Source organism: Rutidosis leptorrhynchoides, chromosome 3 (assembly GCF_046630445.1).
Source record: "Rutidosis leptorrhynchoides isolate AG116_Rl617_1_P2 chromosome 3, CSIRO_AGI_Rlap_v1, whole genome shotgun sequence".
Lineage (NCBI taxonomy): Eukaryota > Viridiplantae > Streptophyta > Magnoliopsida > Asterales > Asteraceae > Rutidosis > Rutidosis leptorrhynchoides.
This window is the reverse complement of record NC_092335.1, coordinates 324,637,211-324,648,759: the sequence shown is the minus strand read 5'-3', so window position 1 is coordinate 324,648,759 and position 11,549 is coordinate 324,637,211. Positions and strand designations below refer to the sequence as shown.

The 11,549-nt window shown below is 30.5% G+C and overlaps 2 protein-coding genes across 2 annotated transcripts; both read right to left on the bottom strand.

Annotated features, from left to right (window-relative positions):
• Window positions 1-8,281: 8,281 nt before the first annotated feature.
• On the bottom strand, window positions 8,282-8,728 carry LOC139901116 (uncharacterized). Its single transcript, XM_071883853.1, has one exon. The coding sequence runs from the start codon at window positions 8,726-8,728 to the stop codon at window positions 8,282-8,284; it is 447 nt and encodes a 148-aa protein (XP_071739954.1).
• LOC139901115 (uncharacterized mitochondrial protein AtMg00310-like) lies at window positions 8,728-9,447 on the bottom strand. Its single transcript, XM_071883852.1, has one exon. The coding sequence runs from the start codon at window positions 9,445-9,447 to the stop codon at window positions 8,728-8,730; it is 720 nt and encodes a 239-aa protein (XP_071739953.1).
• Window positions 9,448-11,549: the final 2,102 nt, after the last annotated feature.

Sequence of the window (11,549 nt, the reverse complement as noted above, 5' to 3'; positions counted from 1 at the left end):
TGATAATGATTTTTCTATAATGATAATAATAATGATATTAATAATAATACTTATATTAATAATAATAATGATAATAATATAAATTATATTAATGATAATAATAACATAACAACAATAATAATAATAATAATAATAATAATAATAATAATAATAATAATAATAATAAAAATAATAATAATAATAATAATAATAATAATAATAATAATAATAATAATAATAATAATAATAATAATAATAATAATAATAATAATAATAATAATAATAATAATGGTATTAGTAATACTACCTCGAAGAAGTAGTCCTTAAAAAAAATGCCCAAGTCCGGGTTTGAACCCGCGACGTCCCGCTAACCCGATAACATCCTTAATCAATCTTCCATTTATGTTTATCTGTTTTATCTCACACCCAATATATGTATAACCTGAACTTCTGTTTCTATTTTCTTCTACCATCATCATAATCATAATTATAAATCATAATCATCATCGAAACTATTATCAATAAATGCCATCAACATGATTATTTTCTTGAATCCTCACATCATAACTATATTTTTTTATCCTCGCCTTTATTAACTCTCCTCCTCATTGTTTATCACTCGCTTTATTACCTATGCAACATCACCTAACTGTCGTCATTTATGTATTCTTCCTAACTCATCATCATAATATTCTTCCTAACTCATCATCATAATATTCTATCTTCCATCATACATAATCACAATCACTATCATGAATTGTAATCATAATTCACGAACACTTCTCAACTTCTCAATATGATCAATTAGTATACTTTCTAACATTATCAATCAATGTTGAGCACTAGTACTACATTAACAGAAGCCCAACGACTATATGAGCCCAACATTTAAATGATCAAGCCCATCCGAAATTAATAACTCAACATTATATTAAGCCCAATTAAAGATATAAAGAAGCTCAACGAATAATCATGTATTCAGTTAATATGTATATTCGATGTATACATTATCCATCGGTTTGCAATGTGTTAAAAAAAATCCTACGTGGCCCTTATATGATTCTAACTCTCTTTATCCGTCTCAACCTCAATAATTAATAACCAAAACTTCGCTGTATTATTTATGAAACCAGCTGGGTCTTCGCCATACATCATCATCTTTTAAAAAAAATTAATCAAAGCACCTTTACCCTACATATGTCGGCCAATAGCTTCAATTAAAGAAGCATGATGTACGCTGGAGATAGGATCCAAGAAAAAAAAATCCCTCGTTCAACTTTATTGTTCCAATAAAACCTATATCATTCCTCTATCGCCACACTCATCATAGTTCAAAGTGTATCATTTTCTTGTGGCTGTTCAAATAGAATATAAGCAAGTTGCAGGCTAAATAAATTTTCGGCATCAATATTTAAAGAAACCGTCGCGCACCCAAGCAAACAAGAAGAAAAATACATATATATCGTAGCTGGTTTTGTTGGTGTGTGGTTTGTTCTTGGTTCGTAAACAGAAGTAGTAAACAGTTGAAGAAAGAAGCTGGAACGAGTACCAGGTGTGACAACCCGGAAATTTCTAACCAAATTTAAAGTTTATCTTTATATTATTCCGACACGATAAGCAAAATTTGTTAAGTTAAATCTCAAGAATTTTAAATTGTGTTCATACATTCATTATAACCTCGATCAAATTCCGACGATTCACGAACCGTTATATATAAATAAATATGTATATATATGTATATGTATATATATATATATATATATATATATATATATATATATATATATATATATATTATAACTTGAGAATATTAATAAAGTATTAAACGTATAATACTTTACATGAATGTATTTGTTTTAATATGTTTATCGATGGAATTAGAAGATAATATCAAATGATTGATTTATCAGATACATTGTGATATGATTACGGGTCTATGTTATGAGGTCCACTGTGATTTAAAAAATCTATTCTTTTTGACAACATTCGGAAAATGGTAAAGTGATTTATAAGTAAGAACGTGGAGTGTAAATAACTTAGATGTTAGATATCGACAAGTTAAGTAACTCGATATTTTTCATTAAGATGTTTTCATACGTTTATTTAACCTTTGAACTTTATCGCATGCTTCACCAACAGACTGTAATTTAAAAACTTGAAACCTATTATGAATGTATATGATTCTACTTTTCTAAAACGTTTTATGATATAACGATTTCCATTATTTTAACCTTTAAACAAAATGATTCTTAAATATATTTAGTTTTGGAAAACAAAATTATCATATTTATTTGATTTAGTTTCAAACGTACAAAACGTTTTCAGTTTAAAAAGAACTTTATTATTAAAACGTATATAACTTTTATAAATATCTAGAACCACTTTTGACAACTTATTACTTAACCAGTATGATAAAGATAACGATATTTATATTTTATTTTATTAAATACATATAATGATTTAAATTAATATTATATATATTTATACGCGTACTATACGTACATAGTTTTTTACTTTTACTATACTTAAACTTTATCTTTACTTTATTTTTACTTTAATTTAACTTTAATAATTCACTTTAATAATTCATACTTTAATAATTCACTTTAATAATTCATACTTTAATAATTCACTTTAATAATTCATACTTTAATAATTCATACTTTAATAATTCACTTTAATAATTCATACTTTAATAATTCAATTAAATAATTCAAAAGTCTATTATAAATAGAATTCAATATGTTTCATTATTTCATAGAAACTTGAAAATATTTTTCTCTAAACTCTCTCAATCGATTTACATATATATATTTACTCCGTATTATTTCAAGATATTATTAGTATACATAAAATATTACGACGGAGTGCTGTCCGAGTGATTTCGAAATTGATTTTCGAGCGGGATAGAGCTAAGGAAATTATGGGTTATAGCTATGGAGGTTATGGGTATGGTTCGGGAGTATTGCTCGTGAGTCAAACTAGTGTTTATCATCTCCGTTGCGTCTACGTATTTTTCCTGCAATATTGAATCTCATTATTGATACGTGGGCACTCATAACTTAACTTTTATATATTATTAGTGTATCCCTGACTAGTTGTCATAACCCGTCCTTAACCATAAGAACGTGTTAGATAACGTAACTGCATATATTTTACATTACAAACCATAGTTCTTATTTTGATACAAGCTTTAGACAAAATAAAGATGATTATCGTTTAGCGATAATCTTAGACTTACAAACTTTACATGTGATGATAACAATACGATTTCTAGCATATTTTACATTACAAATCCTCCGATATGCAGTTTTATTTTTGACACAAATATGCATACTCAAGATCTTGTTTAAATTCAACATGTTGCAGCGGAAGCTTCTAATTATCACCTGAGAATAGACATGTTTAAAACGTTAACATAAAGTTGGTGAGATATAGGTTTAATGCCGGCAGCAATATATATATAGACCACAAGATTTCATATATAAACGTTTTAATAAAAATATTCTAAGTGGTTGAGCACTTGGTAACCATACTTAACATTTAATCACGTCGCATATTCCCTTTATTATGAAATCTTACTACACCGTACCAAGTGTAGTCACGAAACGAAGTACTGTGCAACCGTTGAATACTGGTCGTCCAGTCCGGTTGGGGTTGTCAGGCCCGATAGATCTATCAACAGGATTCGCGTTTACAATATCGCTGTAAATAGCAGTTACCAAGCTACAGGGAAGTATGCCAGTGGTACAACTCAACGTAGAATATATTTTTCAGTTACTTGTGTCCATATCGTAAAACATAAAATACATGTATTCTCATCCCGAAATATTTAGAGTTTAAAAGTGGGACTATATACTCACTTTCGTCTTGAAGATATGTAATTTTGACTTGGTCTCCGATTGATATCACAAACCTAACCATATATAATATATCAATACCTTTTCTTTTTAAACAATCGTCACATATATATACTTATAATACTTTTAATAATTCCTTAGTCCGTAGTTAGCAGTTCGATGTTAGTAATTCAATTTTAAATGGTTCATTTTTAGGTGATTAATAAACCCCCAATGAAATAAATAAAAACCCCATCGTATATGTATTGGTCGAGATTAATCTTGACCCACGGTACCGGTGTTGTCAAATGACGTGTTGCGTACATAAAGTACCGGTGTTGTCAAATGACGTGTTGCGTACAATCATGGGATCTTATGATTAATCTTCTCGTATTGTTTACGGGTGATCCTGAACCATATAAAATTAAATTATGAGTACATATATATAAAATATCATGTTATTTTAGAAAGATGTGATTTATTTAATTTTTTCCAATTAATCACGTAGCTAAATTAGTCTTGGATATCCGATTTCGTTTTGGTCATAGTTTCTTCGTTACAACTCCGTTTTCGTTGGTTCAACTTGCCACTTCCTTGGATCGAGTCCCTCTTTAAGAATATGAACTGTAAACACCTTAGTTTGTATTCAAAATCACAGGTCATAGGTCAAACTTTAGTGAAACTTATGAAGTTAATCATTTTCCATCATGTAAACAACCTTAAATGATTATTTTTCTAAAAATACTTATACTTTGAGTTAAATCATGAAATTTTTATGTGTTATCATATTCATAGTAAAAATCATTTTTCCAGAAAATAAACCTCCAATTCAAAGTTTAAGATGGTTTTTAATTATCCAACCCAAAACAGCCCCCGGTTACACTCCGACGTCGTAAATTCAGTTTTTAAGGTGTTCTTTGAAAAACCAAGTTATACCTTGTTAAATTAGCATATATTTATGTTATATTACAGGTCTTGAAGTATTTTAAAAGTTAAGTTAGAAGGATCTATTTAGTTTGCAAACAAGTTTGAAAATATTCAAACTATGTTCTTGTTGTTAAAATCTTATACCACAAAATAAGATAGCTATATATATATGAATCGAATAAGGTTATGAACATAGTTACTATCTCAAGTTCCTTGGACAAGGTTGCTGTAAAAGAGAAGTAAGAACCTAGAACCAAAAGGGTGATGGAATTGGATGAAAGATTGGAAGTAAGTTTGTGTTCTTGGAAGGATTTCTTGAAGTGTTGTTGTAAGAGTTTTCTTATGGTGATTAAGTAAGGTTTTTATGGCTAGATCTTCTTGGTAACTTGCTGGATGATTATGGAGTTTAAAGGTTAAGAAAGAGTGTGTGTTTTAGCTAAGATAATTGAAGTTAAAAAGAATCAAAATGAGGATCCATGAAGACCCTTTAAAAACGTGATATGGGGGGGGCAAGGACAAAATTTTTAGCTTGTAATCTTGTGTATTTGTCAAACAATCATACAAAAGCAATTACCTCTACCTTAGGGCAGTAACAAGGGCTAGTTAGGTGGTGATTTGATGTGTATATACCAATAGTAAATATGTATATAAGTTAGGTATGATACGAGTACATATACTCTAGATATACGTATAGAAATCTTGTGAAAAATAGAATGAGGATTCAAATATAGCTATCTTTTGTGAATACACTTATATGATTTTATGTATTTAAGTCCTTAAAAGTGATTAAATACATTACATATACGATATATGTATAAACATTATAGGTTATAAGTATTTATGTCAAATAACGTTACGTATGGTTATCGTTTTGAAAACTTAAGTTAGTAGTTTCAAAACATACTTATAACTTATTGTTATTAATACAAAATGAGGTATTAAAACATTCATTAATCATGTTAAATATGTATATATACATATATATACACAAACGTATAATTATCATATATTGTATAGTTCGTGATATCATCGGTCAAACTAGACGGTCAAACGTTGTGTAAAACTCTTTTCAAAAACATAAATCTCAACAATTTGGATTGCTTATCATGTTGGTAAGGTTTAATTTATGTAAATATTAATCTTATAAGTATAGAACGATCGAAAAAGTGCGGGTCGTTACACTAGTGCTCGAGTATATATATAGGATTATGCATGCTTATACGTTCGTTATTGTCGTTAGATAGGTTATGTTGAATCTTGAATTAAATACATATGCTATTAAGATAATGTATATGATATGCATGTCGTTGGAAAGCTAGCAAAAATTTGAGAACTTTTCATTTAGATATCGAATGGTTTCGATGAACAGTTTAGAAGTTATACTCAATTGAATTTTTGTATTATTATTAAAAATGATTATTATTATCGTCGTTATTATCGTCGTTATAATCTAATTATTATTATTATTATTATTATTATTATTATTATTATTATTATTATTATTATTATTATTATTATTATTATTATTATTATTATTATTATTATTATTGTCGTTATTAATAAAATATATTATTGTTATTTTTATTATTATTACTATCGTTATTATCGTTAAGGTTATAATTAGTATTATTATTATTATTATTATCATTCAAATAGTTATTAGTATTATCATTAATATTATTATTATTAGTATTATTATAATTAAAACTAATATTAGTAACATCTAATTATTATGATTACTATTATTATTATTAATATGAACGCGATATAAAAGACGAATAAAAGCTATTAAACGAAGCGATTAGGAAATAATGAGTATGAGTATCATGATGAAATTAAGATATTGTAAGATATTGATTTAAAGTAAAAATATCGTTTTAATTATTTTACTATTATTATTATTAAAAGTATTATTAATATTAAAACTATCATTTTTACTAAAATTATTATTTTTAATAAAAATATCATTGTTAATATGAAACATCATTATTATTATCATTTTAGTACTATTGTTAATAAAAATTATCATTTTATCATTTTTAGAAAATATAATTATTGTTATTTTTATTAGTAGAATAATAATAATTATTACAAAATAATACAACTTTTACTTATTATTATTATTATCAATATTATTTTATTAAATAAATATGTGATACAAAGATATTTTACTACGTATAACATAATTACATTAATAATACCTATTATATTATTTTTATGATATTAAATGAACTTTATAAATTTTATTACTTAAGATATATAAAAGTATATTTTTTATTATATAAATTTTAATATAAAATTTTATTTATTAATAAAAGAACTATATTATTTACTTTAATAAAATCTATTAAAAATATTTAAATAAATGAAACGACTATATTTAAACTATATAATAATAATCATGTATAAATTTTGGAAGACATTTTGGTCAATATGACTTTTGTTGACTTTTGCATATTTAGTCTCGAGCATTAGAATTGTGATACACTACGACTTGACCTAAATTGTTAGACAGATATTGATCAAACATATAAATATATATAATTAATATAGGTTCGTGAATCCAAGGCCAACATTGCACTTGTTCAATGACGTCATATGTAGTTTTACTACAAAATACAGTATTGTGAGTTTCATTTGCTCCCTTTTTAAATGCTTTTGCAATATATATTTTTGGGACTTAGAATACATGTATTTCTTTTATAAATGTTTTACGAAATAGACACAAGTAATCGAAATTACATTCTATGGTTGGATTATCAAAATCGAATATCACCCTTTTAGCTTGGTAACCTAAGAATTAGGGAACAGTACCCCAAATTGACGTGAATCCTAAAGATAGATCTATGTGCCTAACAAACTCCATCCGAGGTACGGATGCTTTAGTGCTTCGATTTTTATACAGACGAGAGGATTCTGTTATATAGACGAGAGGATTCTGTTTTGGGGATATTCTATATGCATCTTGTTAATGTTGGTTACTAGGTGTTCACCATATGAATGATTTTACCTTAATGCAGACGAGAGGATTCTGCTTGAGGATTATGTTTATGAAAAATGAAAATCTTGTGGTCTATTATATTATTGGAAATGATTTTACCTTTATGCAGACGAGAGGATTCTGCTATTGGAATTATGTTTAATAAAAATCTTGTGGTTTATTAAAATAATGGAAATGAATGATTATGATAAACTAATGAACTCACCAACCTTTTGGTTGACACTTGAAAGCATGTTTATTCTCAGGTTTGAAAGAAATCTTCCGCTGTGCATTAGCTCATTTTAAGGATATTACTTGGAGTCATTCATGGCATATTTCGAAAGACGTTGCATTCGAGTCATTGATTTCATCAAGATTATTATTTTTTGGGTAATGGGTTACCCCGGCAAATATTATGAAATAATAAAAGAATGATTACAAAGCAAAGCAGCTGCTGCAGGAGAGCCCTGCAGCCCAGCAAACGGCCAGCAAGCTACCTAAGACGCTAACAAAAACACCTAGGCAACAAGCAAACAACAAAGGGCAACCATCCCACTTAACCTAGCTGCCAATCCAATTTAAGTCTATCCACATTAGGGGATGACTTAAACTTTATTGTCATCAATTTTAATCGAACATGAAGATAAATTATATCATACAATTGGTCTACGGACCGATGAGTCTTCCTGAAGATACGACTATTCCTCTCTTGCCAAATGAAATAAACCGAAGCGCCAAAACAAAGTTTTGCAACAACCATTGAAGCCGACTTATGATTAGACGCATTGATGATATTATTCAAAACACCACACCACCTGTTACTAGCAAAAGAAAATCGAACATTACCCTGGATTCGATCCCACACACGAGCTGTGAAAAGACATTCAAAGAACAAATGGGAATGAGAGTCCATCCCATTCTTACAAAAGGAACATTCCAAACTTAGATTCGATCTCAACTCCCAAGCTTTTAGTTTGTCTTGAGTCTTCAGTATCTCCCCCATTAATAACCACATAATAAAAGCATGTTTGGGGATACAATTTGAAAACCAAACAACAACCATGGAACGATAGGCCCTGCAGGTCTGATCGAGCTCCATACAATACCAACCGAACAACCATGGACAATTTGATCATCATTCTTCCACCCAAGTTGGTCAGGCGAGTTAGACAATTGAGGCAAATTGATCAATTGAAGGCTGGGAAACATACTGTACCAGTCATTAGGCCAATTAGGACCATTATTATTAAAAACATCACACACCTTTTTACTTAGCTTATAACCTGCACTGCATATAACATGAATCGGAATAAAATCTGCCAACAGGCCAGCAGGGCTCCAATTGTCAAACCAGGCCGAAGCAAACTTCCCATCTCCAATTTTGAAAACAAAAAATTTACGAACCACATTCCTTATGTTAAGCAGTTTTTGCCAACTCCAAGAAGAATCGGATTTAACGGTTACGTCCCAAAGATTGTTAACAGCTAACCTATACTCATGGATCCAACCCACCCATAAGGATTGCTTAGATGTCATCAAGCGCCATAAGTGAGAGGCCATTAAAGCAATATTCCAGTATTTAAGACGTTTGATACCCAAACCTCCCTCATATTTAGGCATACAAACATCATCCCACTTAACCTTAGCTTTCCTGTTCTTGAACTCGCCTTGACACCATAAGAAACCACGAAACAGTTTCTCGATATCTTTAATAATTGCCATTGGCAATATAACAAAAGAACACCAATAAATCTGCATGGACATAAGGACCGAACTAATCAACTGGACTCTACCCGCAAAGGACAGAAATTTATTTTTCTAATCATTAATTCGGTTACGCACCCTATCCACCAAGACTTTGCAATCACGGTATATAAGCCGAGACGAAATCAATGGAACCCCCAAATACCGAATAGGTAATGAGTTCCTCAAACGGAAGAATAGAAAGAATCCGATGCTTTACAGCAGGACGGACCTTAGAGAAAAATGCAGTACTTTTCGGGAGACTCGGAGTTAAACCAGAACATCTTTTAAATTCGTCAAGCGAGTCACGAATGACTTTAACAAAATTCTCATCTCCATGTGAAAATAAGAAAAGGTCATCCGCAAAACGTAAGTTAACTATCCGAAGCTTGTCACACTTTGGATGAAACCGAAAACTTTCTGACCTTGAAATATTTCGGTGCAACATCAACGTTAGAACTTCCATTACAAGAGTAAAAAGGTACGGAGACATCGGGTCTCCTTGACGAAGACCCCTTTTGCCTTTAAAGAAACCATGAAGTTGGCCATTGACACAAATGGAGTAGGTTGTGGACGAAACACAAGCCATAATCCATTTCACCATCTTTTTTGGGTAACCAAAACATATCAGAGTCGCCTTTAAAAAGTTCCAATCCACAGTATCGTATGCTTTCTGAATGTCAACTTTGAAGGCACACCTAGGCGTACCACGGTTAAGATGATAGTTCTTCATAATCTCTTGAGTGAGTAAAATATTGTCAGCAATACGCCTCCCAGGAATGAAGGCAGATTGATTACTACTCACCACCTCCTCAAGACTCGCTTTAATCCTGGTCGTTATAATTTTACTAATACACTTGTAAATAACGTTACAACACGAGATAGGACGATAATCCGTAACCAGACTAGGCGATTGCACCTTGGGGAGAACGGCAATAATTGTGTTATTCACCTCCTTTAATAATTGTCCGTTAGTAAAGAAGTCTTTCACTCCTTTTACCACATCCGCCCCAACAATATCCCAAGCTTCTTTAAAGAAATAGGATGTAAAACCATCCGACCTAGGAGACTTGTTATTACCAATATCAAAAATAGCATCTCGAATCTCATAATCCAACACAGGTCTTTCCATGATAACACATTGGGCTTGACTAACCCTTTTAGTAAATAACGATCCAGGATCTAAAACCTCATCACAAACATTAGAGGTCCCCAAAAAAGTTTCATAATGCTTAACAAAAACTTTCGGGACATCAATACCTTCAACCAGATGACCATCAGAATCAAATATAGCATCGATCCGACTTCTATTCATCTTAGCTTTAACCACTTTATGAAAGTAGCTTGAGTTACAATCACCGACCCGGAGCCACTCAATTTTAGACTTTTGCTTCAACAATGATTCTTCTTGCAAAACAACATCATTATAACACTTTAGAGTATTACTTTCAGTTACCCACAAACTGGTAGAACTCGGGTCATCACCAACTGCTCATTGAGCAGCTTCCAAATCAGACCGAAGTTGCATCACACGTTTATGAATATCACCCTTCGACCACATCAACTTCCGAATTGGTTTTTTCAATAAACGAAGTTTAGTAACCAGACAATACATAGCGTAACCGTGAACTTCAGTAGCCCATGTCTCGGCAACAGTGTGCCAAAAATCATCATGGTTAGCAATAAAATTGCTAAACTTAAATGGTTTCGGTTTTTTAGCACTCGTCATAGGAATCTTAAGAACGGCCGGACAATGATATGATGTTCTATAAGGCTGAAAAACAACATAAGCATTAGTATAGTTACTTATAAAAGCATCATTAGCCATAACCCTGTCAATCTTCTTCAAAATGCCCGACATAGAATTAGGGAGTTGGTTCCACGTATAACGAAACCCCATATGATTGACATCCATCATATGAATATTATCAGTACATTCACGAAACTCCCTCATCGCCAAAGTGCAACTAGACAAACTAGCTGTCGATTCCTCTATATCAAGGGAGACATTAAAATCCCCCATCATAACCCACGGATGATCACCAATCCAACCTTTATGTTTCTGCAAATCAGCCCATAGC